General features: G+C 55.5%; 1 protein-coding gene across 1 annotated transcript; it reads right to left on the bottom strand.

The window, feature by feature from the left end:
- Positions 1–9,655: 9,655 nt before the first annotated feature.
- On the bottom strand, positions 9,656–11,718 carry TMEM249 (transmembrane protein 249). The gene is made up of 6 exons (XM_059168669.1): positions 11,619–11,718; positions 11,141–11,389; positions 10,881–10,975; positions 10,444–10,639; positions 10,177–10,262; positions 9,656–9,961 (listed from the first exon to the last, which is right to left on the bottom strand). Exons 1-6 carry the CDS (start codon positions 11,716–11,718, stop codon positions 9,776–9,778), a joined length of 912 nt encoding a protein of 303 aa, XP_059024652.1. The 3' UTR covers positions 9,656–9,775.
- Positions 11,719–11,838: the final 120 nt, after the last annotated feature.

Genomic DNA, 11,838 nt, shown 5'->3' with positions numbered 1-11,838 from the left:
GGGAAACCCCGCGAGCTGGGAGAGGGCAGAGCAGCGCCTCTGACTGCTGGGAGGAAGACACTGCCAAGCAGACTGGACGCCCAGGGGGGAACACCTTTCAAACACACAGCTTAGGTAGACTTTTCAGACATACAGAAGCTGTAAGGGTTCATCACCAGCTGAGCCGCAGTACAAGCAATCCTAAAGAAAGTCCTCTAGGCAGAAGAAAATGACGCCAGGTGCAAATCTAGATCTCCACAAAGAAATGAAATACGTGGAAATCGTAACTAAGAGGTAAACATGAAAAGTTTGTTTCTTGTTATTTAAAAGATAATCCGCTGATTAAATAGCACTAACAATGGATGTGAGATTTATAAGAGACAAAAACCAATGCGGAACTGGCGAGCAGCGTCTAGGTGGGAGACGGAAGTGCTCGCTGCGGAGGTAAGGGGTGCTGTCACCCGATGTGGGCTGTGATACGTCAAAGCTGTCTCTGGACAGGTAAAGAAATTAAAATAGCACAGATGAGAACTAACAAGCCAACAAAGAAAATAAGTCATACAAAATTCTCAACAAATCCAAAAGAAGGCAGAAAAAGAGGAAGAGGAAAACCGAAACAGTTGAGACCCACAGAAAGCACAGAGCAAGATGGCAGACCCAAGGCCAGCATGTCCCTGATCACATTAGATGTGACGGATCTGAGCATCCCAGCTACACGGTGGAGGCCGTTGGGCACAAAACAGCAGGACCCAGTCATATGCCGTCTACAACAAGCCCATCTTACATAGGCAGATAGGTCAAAGGAAGAGACTGCGAGAAGATATTCCACAAAACACTAAAGGCTGGGGAGGCTGTGCTCCCATTAGACAAAGCAGATTTCTCAGTAAAGTGCGTTGCCATGGATTGGGAGGGCCATTTCAAAGCAGGGGAGACCCATGGTAACTACTGCGGTCCTGGTTGAGAATGAATGAGACCCTGAGGCGTGGGCTGAGGACAGTTGGGTGGGTGTCCCTGAAGGTCTCTGATTTCCAGACCCCCTAATCTGGAGCAGCGGAAGTGCTGCCTTCAGGTAGGAACTTGCTCTCCCGGGGGAGACCCAGGGACCATTCCCTTTCCTGACCTTGCGTACACCCGTGGGGTCTGTCTCCACTTCCCACCAAGAGGGCCTCGAAGGGAAGTCATAGCCTAACCTATGCCTGCACGTGCTGTGGGCACAGAGAGAGGGGCACGTGCTGAATCCCCAAAGATCTGCAGTGGGTTACAGGTTACAGCGCTCTTCAAAATCAGTGTCTGCAAGGGGTGTACGACTAAGCCGTGACACACCTGTCCCTGCGGTGGACCACATGCGTCCAGAAACCAAGGGGCTGAGAATAAGCATGGCTCCCCATCACCCCACGGTGAGCCCCTGAGGGTCTGGGCTCCGTCCCTGAGGATGACGGCTTCCGCCAGGGACGGTCCCGCTGCACTGATGGCCACAGCTGCTCCCAGGACGCTCTGGCTCCTTGTGTCCAGGACTGAGAGGCCCGAGGAGGAGCGACCTGACCACCAGGAGCGGGTCTGTGACGATGGGGACGAGGGGTGTGCTGGCTTCTGGCAGCACATGGACAATGTAGCCGCCTCGCTCAAGAGGGTGTTTTCCTGCGCCAAACGCCAAAAACAGGCGGCATTGACTTTGGGACCAGGTTACCAGCAGACATGGAGGACATCGTTGGCAGAGGCTGGAGAAAGGGGACCTGTGTTTGCAGAAAGGTCAGCGAGGTGCTTGCCTGCTGTCACCTGGAAGGTAAGAAAACCGTGAACTGGGTTCTGGGCAGGGAGACTTCCAGCAAAGAGGTGGAAGCGCCTGTCGTGTGTTGACTTGTGTCACCTGCAAAAGAATCTACCAGAGTCCTAACCCCCGTGTTTCAGAATGTGATGCTGTTTGGAATAAGGTCACAGCCGATGTACTTAGGTAAGAGGAGGCCGTCGCCGGAGTGGCGCCCATTCAGTGGGTGCTTCTGCCAGGAGAAGCAGCGCGCAAGACGCAAGAGGTCCCGGGAAGCCGGGAAGGCACAGAGATGCGGTAGACGGAGGCCGGCCGAGGGGCACGAGGGGGGCGCCGGAGCAGACTCCCTCAGAGACTCCAGAGGGAGTGGACCCTCCCGACACCTTGATCTGAGACGTGCAGTCCCCAGCGCGGCGAGAAAGTAAAGTGCTGTCAGTCTCACCCACCCGGCAGCCCTAGGAGGCCGGCACAGTGGGCTGCTTTTCCCCACGAATGACATCACAAGCGGCAAACAAGCTGAAGAGAGACGAGTTTAGTTTTCGAGAAGAATTTAGGGAAGACGTTTCCCATCTAGGATGGCTGGGCTGAAAAGTAAAACATTTTTTCATTCCCAGTCTCCCCACCTTGCAAAAGCAACTCAGTGTAAGAAAATGACTTACTTCGCTCAGCACAGTATCAGGGTCAATCAGAGAAAGACGATGATCATATGGTCTCCCTGAGATGAGGAATTCGAGAGGCAGGGCTGGGGTCTTGGGGGGCTGGGAAGAAAAAAATGAAACAAGACGGGATCGGGAGGGAGACAGACTCTTCATCTTGCGAAACAAACCGAGGGTTTCTGGGGGGTGCGGGGGAGGGATGAGGGGCTGGGTGGTGGGCATTGGGGGGCATGTGCTGTGGTGGGTGCTGTGAAGTGTGTAAGCCTGACGATTCACAGACCTGTACCCCTGGGACAAATAATACATTATATTATTTTTATATTTTATATTATAAAATTATTTATATTTTATAAATATATTTTATATTTATATTTTAAAAGATTAAAAACAGAAAGAAACAGGCCCTGAGCAAAGATCAAATCCAGGCACCCCCGTGAAATGTGTTCTCAGTGTGAAGATTAAGTCGAAAGTGGGGCCGTAAGAGGGGCACCTGGGTGACTCAGCTGGTGGGACGTCCGACTCTTGATTTTGGCTCTAGTCCTGGTCTCTGGGTCATGAGATCCAGGCCTGCCTTGGGCTCCGCGCTGTGGGAGGTCTGCCTGTCACTCTCCATCTGCTCCGGCCCCTCCCCTCTTCTCAAAAATAAATAAATAAATATTTTTTAACAAGTGGGGCCATAAGACTTCTCATTCAGACTGCTAAGAGATGTAAAGCAGTATCATTTTTTCCCCTAAAGATCTTATTTATTTGAGAGAGAGAGAGAGAGCACAAGCAGGGTGAGGGACAGCGGGAGAAGCAGATGACCCCTGAGCAGGGAGCCCGATGAGGGACTCGATCCCAGGACCCTGGGGTCATGACCTGAGCCAAAGGCAGATGCTGAACTGACTGAGCCCCCCAGGCGCCCCTGTAAAGCAGCGTTTTATAGGTCCTCTCATCTAGGGCTTCTGGGAATCTGAAGGACGAGGTCATTCTGTCTTGCAGGTAGAATGAGGTCTGCCTTGAAGAGATCTCTTCGTGTAAATCTTGTTCAATATACTGGATTATAATTTGATACGTAGAAAACCTACATAGTTTTTTTAAATTTAAATTCAATTAGTCAGGGACGCCTGGGTGGCTCAGTTAAACGTCTGTCTTTGGCTCATGTTATGATCCTGGGGTTCTGGGATCGAGTCCCACATGGGGCTCCTAGCTCAGTGGGACGCCTGCTTCTCCCTCTGCTGTTCTGTCTCTGCCTCTCTCTGTTTGACAAATAAACAAAATCTTTTAAAAAATAATTTGTTTAAAAAAATAAATTCAGTTAATTAACGTACAGTGCATTATTAGTCCTGGAGGTAGAGCTGAGTGATTGATTCATCAGTCTTACACAACACCCAGTACCGCTAATGTCCATCGCCCAGTTATCCCATTCCCCCACCCTAAAACTACAGAGTTTTTTTTTCTTTAAGATTTCATTTATTCATTAGACAGAGAGCGAGCACAAGCAGGGAGAGAGGCAGAGGGAGAGGGAGCAGCAGACTCCCCAAGGAGCAGGGAGCCTGACGCGGATTCCATCCAGACCCCAAGATCATGATCTGAGCTAAAGGCAGATGTTTAAACATCTGAGCTCCCTAGGGGCCCCCATCGTTTTTAACCAACTGAGCCACCCAGGCGTCCCGCCCCCATCGTTTTTTAAAGGAATCCTACTATCTTGGATTACAAGAGACAGAGATTGTTCAAGATGAAAAAGCACCTGTAGGCTTCAAAAATTCTGTCGGCAGAAAGCATTCTGGTCAAGAACGTTGGGCCTTTCCCAAGGAAGGATGACCCAGGACAGAGCCAAGAACCTAGAGAGCCGAGTCCAGAGCCTCCGAGAGCCACCCCTGGAGGACTAGCACCAGGCGACACCAATGGGCCCTCATCCGGGAAGCGTCCCCGCAGGACAGCAGGCTGACTAGCACCTGCACACCCACTGCGTTTCCGAGTTTCCACTGACCGTGAATGCTACACACTTTCCAACTCTTCCTTTTTTAAATATTTATTTTTTTTATTGTTTTAGAGATTTTATTTATGTATTTGAGAGCGAGAGAGCACTAGAAAGAGAGAACACGCACAAATGGGGGTCAGAGGCAGAGGGACAAGTAGACTCCCCTGCTGGGCAGGGAGGCTGACCCCTGGGTCAAGGTCAGCCTGACATGGGGCTCGATCCCAGGACCCGAGATCATGATCTGAGCCAGAGGCAGACGCTTAACTGACCGAGCCACCCAGGCAGCCCCATCACTTCCTTTCTTCAAATAAACGTTTTAGTTTAGAGTGAATTAAGATTAGCAGAAGAGTTGCAGCTGTAACGGGAAGTCTTCCTGTCAGTCTTCCCTCACCTCCCCCAAGGACAGCGTGGAGGACTCTAGGGGACTTCGGTCACAGCCAGGAAGCCGCTCCGGTGTGCGACTCCTAGCTCCACTCCAGGCTTCATCTGGAGTTCACTTTTTTTTAACCGACATTTTCTTTTTTCAGGAACCAGTTCAAGGGACCACAGTGCATTCAGTCTCCTTACTTCCTGTGGTCTGACAATTTCTGCAATTTCTGTCTTTTGTTCTTTCTCATGACCTTGACAGTTTTGTGGAATGTCCTTCAGCTGGGATTTGTCGGATAGTCTCTGGTGATCAGCCTGGAGTTCTGGGTTTGCGGGGGAGACCTCAGAAGGGACGTGGCCTTTTTTTTTTTTTTTAAGATTTTATTTCTTCCTTTGAGAGAGCGAGCACAAGCAGGGGAAGAGGCAGAGGGAGAGGGAGAAGCAGACTCCCCAAGGAGCAGGGAGCCCTGTTGTGGGACTCGATCCCAGGACCTGGAGATCATGAGCTGAGCTTTAGTCAGACACTCAACATGTGAACCCCCCGGGCGCCCCATGATGCGATCTCCGTGCACCACAGCGGACGGACAGTCCGTCCACCTGACTTCGAGCCGGTGATGTTGATCTTCACACTGGCTTGCAGTGGTGTCTGCCGGGGTTTTCTCCTGTAAAGTTACTATGTTTCCTTTCCCATACTCTAGTCTTTGGATGCAAGTCACCAAATCCAGCCCACGCTCAAGGCTTCCCCCATTTTAATAGAAGTGTCGATGGAAGACATTGTGTTCCTGTCTCATCAATGTACATTGTGTGTGTGGAGAAAGAGAACTTTCCCTTTTTTAGCTCATGGTTCTCTGCACTGAGGCCCCACACAGCTGTCTACACCCAAGGAAGGCTGCCCGAGCAACATCTCTGGACCTGGACCTAACTGAGATAGAAGACCCTGGACCGCAGGTCTGAGCCGGGGACTTCGAGGAGATACTGGCAGTCCTGGGAGAGGCCCGCGATGGACTGCGGTGGACTTCCCACATTCATGAGCCTATTAAACTCCTGGCTCTCGTGTCCTCGCTAGACCCTTTCCACACTGACTCGGGGCTTGGACGTGTGACTTGCTTGGCAATGGGACATGAGCACGAGTGACGCACGCAGAGGCTTATGGGATTGGAGCCCACGGGGGCTAGTTCTCTGGGAAACCAGTAGCAAAACAGTCTCCTGAAAGATGAGATACCACTTGAAAAGAGACCCTGGAAGATGGGGACCCGCTGGGACATCGGGGCCCAGGTCGAGCCTCCAGCCAACGCGGCCACACGAGCAGCACCAGCTTCAGGTGTGGCCCGGGACGGCCCAGCTGAGCCCAGCCTGCGCCCGAAACCGTGAGCGTCTGCTGCCGTGAGCCTTACATTTCGAGGCGTTGCTGATGTACCAGTGGAGAATGAAGCTTTTTGTTCTTTGTCCTCAACTCCTGTCCCCACACTCTGCCCTTCCCGCTCAAGTCCCATAGTCCAAAACTAATCATTTCCCCAAACTCCACACTCGTACTATATTGTCCTTACTAATTCCCAACCCTCGCTAGACCGAACCACCGTCCGACTCCATACCTGCATCCAAGCAGCCAGAGAAAACATAAAAGCACACTCACTCATTCTTTAAATTTATGAACACAGGGCCTCTGGGGGGCTCAGTCGGTGAAGTGTCTGCCTTCGGCTCAGGTCATGATCCCCGAGTCCTGGGACGGAGCCCTGAGCTCAGGGCTCCCTGCTCGGTGGGAAGCCTGCTTCTCCCTCTCCCTCTGACCCTCCCTCTGCTTGTGCATGCTCTCTCTCTCTGTTAAATAAATAAAAATGCTTTAAAATTTTTTTTAAATTTACAACACACATCTAAAACTAGGCTCTGCACACAACCAGAAAGTCTTTTTTTTAAGATTTTATTTATTTATTTTTAAAGATTTTATTTATTTATTTGAGAGAGAGACAGAGAGAGCATGAGCGAGGAGAAGGTCAGAGAGTGAAGCAGACTCCCCGTGGAGCTGGGAGCCCGATGTGGGACTCGATCCTGGGACTCCGGGATCATGACCTGAGCCGAAGGCAGTCGTCCAACCAACTGAGCCACCCAGGCGTCCCAAGATTTTATTTTTTTTTTAAGATTTTATTTATGTATCTGACAGAGAGAGGGAGAGATCACAAGTAGGCAGAGAGGCAGGCAGAGAGAGAGAGGAGGAAGCAGGCTCCCTGCTGAGCAGAGAACCCGATGCAGGACTCGATCCCAGGACCCTGAGATCATGACCCGAGCCAAGGGCAGAGGCTTACCCCACTGAGCCACCCAGACGCCCCCAACCAGAAAATCTTAACAGACCTTTTTATCCACTCCATCTCCCCTTCTCCGGGCAGAGGTTCCGCAACTTGCCTTCTCCCTTCCTGGAAGCTTCCCACCCCACCACCTCCTGAAGCTAATTATCTTTTTTTTTTTTTTCCATTCAAATCAGGGGCTAAGCTACAAGTGTTAGAAAACCCCAAATAACAATAGCTTGCACCATAGAAGTTTTTCTCTTTTGCAAAGAGGTGAGCCTGAGCCGTCTGGAGTGGGGGGGTGGGCTGCAGGCTTCAAGCTCCTCCGCTCAGTCTTGCTGCTGTCCTCCACCCCTGCGGTCTACCTCACAGCCCAAGATGGCTGCTTGCGCTCCAGTCATTGTGGGCACGTTCTAGGCCATAGGGGAAAAAAAGGAACTGGCAAAGATAGGCAAACCCCTCCCTTTAAGGACATGTTTGGAGATTTTACGTACTGATTCTTATATCACACTGGCCAGGAATTAGTCTCAAGACCACACATATCTGTCTGTAATGCAGGCAATGCAGTCTTTCTTCTGCGGGACCATATGCCTAGTTAAACATGGGGGGAGGGATTCTTTTTAAGGAACAAGTGGAGGATGGGTAAAGAGACCCTGCGTGCAGTCACAAATTGTTCCCGATCCTTTCCTCTTCTGCCCAGCCAAGAAATTCGTTCCTGCATCACACCCTTAACGCTCCCGTCCCCAGGCTCAGACGCTCTTCCCCAGAGCTCCCCATGGCCCCCAGCTCCTTATCAGCTCAAATGCTGGATCCTTGGAAAGGTTTTCCCTGGTCCCCCTAGCTCGGGGGACACCATCCTCCCTCCCTGACCACTTGGGCAGTATCCAAGTTAGCTCTTCAGTGACCCCCACTGAAGCACGGACGGATCTGAGCGGCCCTGGAGCCCAAGGGAAAGGCCCGCCTTCCTAACCCATTCTAGCTTAGCCAAAAGCCACTCCCCCAGCCAGCCCAGCCCCACGGCCAGCGTCGCCCCTCCTCAGCTTCCTCCATGACATTGTCCCTCAACCTGTCCCAAGCCCATCGCTGCCGGGCTCCTCCGCCCCCTCCAGCCTGTCCCCTGGTAAAAGCAGGGCACTCTCAGTCTGGGAGTAACTTGGGCCCTTCTTTTTTTTTTTTAGATTTTATTTGAGAGAGAGAGAGCGCGCACATACGAGGGAAGAGGGGAAGGCTCCATACTGACCTGGGAGCCCAATGTGGGGCTTGATCTCAGGACCCCAGGATCATGACCTGAGCCGGAGGCAGACACCCAACCAATTAGGCCACCTAGGCGCCCCTTAGGCCCTATCTTCTGACTGGCGAGAAGACCCTGCTCTTGGGCCGTGGGACTGGCTAAAGCAACTCCAGCAGTTCCCAGACCCTGCCCATGACAGTAGGGATGTGCATGCGCCCACAGGCTTTGGCCAGCCTCGGGAGCAGCAGTTGACCAGAGAGGGATTCTGAGCCCTGGTTCCAGGCAGGACCAGATTCCTAGCACGTGACCTGGGCAGTCACACGGGACCCCAAGCTCAGAAGAGCCCATACTGGGTTTTGTTCTTTGTTTGTTTATTAAGTAAACTCTACCCCCAGTGTGGGGCTTGAACTCACAATCCTGAGACCAAGATTCACAGGCTCTACCGACGGAGCCCAGGGACGCCCCACACTGAGCTTAATGCTTTAGCGTCTCCTTCTGGAATTCTTGTTTTTAAAACAGATTTTATTTATTTATTTATGTAAGAGAGCGCACCCAAGAGAGATTGAGTGAGCATGTGTGTGAGTGCAGGAGCAGGGTGAGGGGCAGGGGCAGGGGGACTGGGGGGAAGCAGGGGGAGCAGGCTCCTCGCTGAGCAGGGAGGCTGATGCTTGGCTCAGTCCCAGTCCCAGGATCACAAGGGGAGCCAAACCCACTGAGCCACACAGGCACCCTCTTCTGGACACTTAATAATTTTTTATCAAGAGGCTCTGTGTTCTCATTCTACTTGGGGCTCTGCCAATTATGCAGCTGGTTCTGGTCCTAGGGACATCATGGACACAAAACCCAATGACCTGGGTCACCAGGATGGCCCTGAGGAAAGGTGTTGACCAGGACAGCCACATGGACAGTGCCAGTTGCCCCTCCTCCTGAGTCCCCAGTGGCCCACTGCCCTCTGCTCCAGGAGCGGCTCCTAAGTGGTGGGAATGCCCACTGGACAAGGCAATATGGGGCTGGAGTTCCAGCAGGCCTGGAACCCTGGCCTAGGGCTCTGCAGCAGCGACTCCAGGGACGGTCTAGTCCAAGACGTACCCCCAGGCACAAGGCTTGACCTGTGGCTGTGGCCCATCCCACTGCCGACTGGACTAGGAAGTGACTCAGACTGACCCCATTCTGACTGCTAGATGCGGCTCATTGGTCCGCACTTCCGAGGCTAGGAGGACAGGGAAGGGCTGCTGATGGCGCGACAGGCAGCCTGTCCTGCCCCTGAGGAGTCCAGATGCCTGGAGGGGCTACCAGCCCAGACTCTCCCTGCTTCCAACCCAAATCCAAGATTTGCTCCCTGGCAGGCTCCCTGAGGTCCTGAGAGGTGTGCACCAGGGGGAGACCCTGGAGCAGCTGCCCCCCACCCTGCACGCCCACGGAGGAAACACTTGTCTGGAAGCAAGAGATGGCTTTACTGAGAGGGAGACTAGCAGTGGGGTGAAGGGGAGAGGCTGGCCGGGAAGGGAGAGTGTGGTCTGGGGGTTGCCTATGGTGTTACACGTCCAGGTAGGACTGGAAGCTCCGTCTCTTGTAAGTGCCCGGCTTGCGCTGCAGGATGCCAGGGCTGAATGTGGCCCCCAGCGGCCAGTGGCGGACGACGTGCCGGTACGAGGTGGCCGAACAGTCAAAGTAGTTAATGTTGAGCTTCCGGGCAATGTGACGGCCCAGGTATTCCATCTGCTGTGGGAACAGGTGGCGGTCAGGAGGAGACCAGTAAGCTCGGGTGCCCCCTCCACCAGCTGCCCGTGCTAAGGCCCGGGCACCCACAGCAGGGTGTTCCGGCTCAGCTGAAAAAGGCCCCATCCTAAGACCCTAAGCAGTGGCAGGCCTCCTGCAGCACGGAACAGGGGAGTGGAGTGTGTCTGGGGTCCCTGGGCGGGCTGGAGCAGACCCACCTGGTAACGCTCGGACAGCTGCACCAGCACCAGCGGCTCGAGCTGGTGGCCGCACAGAACCAACTGGAAGAAGCACCTTCCGTAGGCTGGAGAGGGGCGAGCAGCTCAGCCAGGGGCGCTGGGGCCCGCGGGGGCTCTGGGGAGCGAGCGCAGAGGGGCTGGGGTCGCAGGGCAGAAGGTCGGCTCGCCCTCACCCCCCCACCCCCGCCCAGTCCCCAAGCTGCTTCCTTGCACACCCGCCCCCGCCCGCGGCCGCGCCCGCTTCACCGTCGGAGCTGAGCGCCAGGCGCACGTAGACCAGGTGCATGGGCCCCTGGCACACCGTGCGGCCCTGGATGGAGAAGTGGTAGGTGCCGCGCGTGTGGTTCAGCACCAGGCGGCGACGGGGCAGGGACGAGATCAGGAGCCACAGGCCAACGACCACGCCGCACGCGGGGAAGCCCCACGTCTCCTGCTTCAGCACCTGCGGGAGCCGCGGGAGCCGCGGGGGCCTCAGCTGCCAAAGGGCGTGGGGGTCTGGAGGGGTGCGCGGAGGGGGTCCAGGGCCGGGAGGCCGGCGGGGGCGGGGTGCGCGGAGGGGGGGCTCAGCCCCGGGGAGGCCGGCGGGGGCGGGGTGCGCGGAGGGGGGGGTCAGCCCGGGGAGGCCGGCGGGGGCGGGGTGCGCGGAGCGGGGGTCAGCCCCGGGAGGCCGGCGGGGCGCGCACCTGGCTCACGAGGCCGAAGCTGACGAGGACGAGGCAGACGACGAAGAGCAGAGCGCCCTTCCACAGCGTGTCCAGGTAGTACTCGAGCACGAAGACTGCGGGCGGGCGGCGCGTGAGCCTGGCTGGGCCCTGCAGGCGCCGCGGTCTCCCGGCGCCCCGGGCTTGGCCCCGCCCCCGCTCCAATCAGATCCCGGGGCCAGCCCCCGCCCTGCCCAAGCGGGACTGGACCCCGCGGGGGTTCAGCAGGGCTCCGCGCGCACCATTGGGCTGCTGCTGGGTAAACGGGTAGAAGCTGTCGTGCTTAAGGCGTTGGGCCAGGTGGCGCTCCGTGCAGAAGAGTCCCAGGGCCCAGAGCTGGAAGCGCTTGCCCCCGGAGGTCGTGGGCAGGCCGCGGACGCGGCCCCTGGGGACCTGGGTTAGGAACAGAGTCAGCTGGGCTGCTGGTAGGTCGCCAGCACCCGGGGCTCGCGGTCGGACTGACCTGGTACCACGAAGGCTCCAGGGCTGCCCTTCAGGAAGGCTTTCAAAAGACGGAAGAGCAACACCAGCTGAGGCAGTGGCCTAGGCTGGGCGCGGCCTGGGTTCTAGAAGTTCTGAGCAGCGTGTTCTAGAAGGGGCTGTTGTTGACCACCCCTTCTGCAGGGAGTCCCTGGGTCTGGCCCGAAGTGAGCACGCGCTTCCCCACGAGTCCCCACACCACCCAGCGCCACCCTCCTTGGCCTGGTTCGCAGTCCTCACCCGAAGGGAGGGTGGCAAGACGTCCCAGGCTGGAGATGGAGAGAAATCCGCAGGCAGGATCCCCACACTGAACCCCACCGCTGAGCAGCCCCCCCCCCATCACCACTTTTGCCTAGGTAGACCTTGGACCACAACCACAGACCGCTCACCTCCGTGTCCGAGGGCAGGACACACACTTGGGTCCAGGACTCAGGCCCAGGGAGGAGTGAGCGAGGGATGA

Source organism: Mustela lutreola, chromosome 3 (genome assembly GCF_030435805.1).
Source record: "Mustela lutreola isolate mMusLut2 chromosome 3, mMusLut2.pri, whole genome shotgun sequence".
NCBI lineage: Eukaryota > Metazoa > Chordata > Mammalia > Carnivora > Mustelidae > Mustela > Mustela lutreola.
Note: the sequence above shows the minus strand (reverse complement) of the source record. Positions and strands in the feature narration are given on the sequence as shown.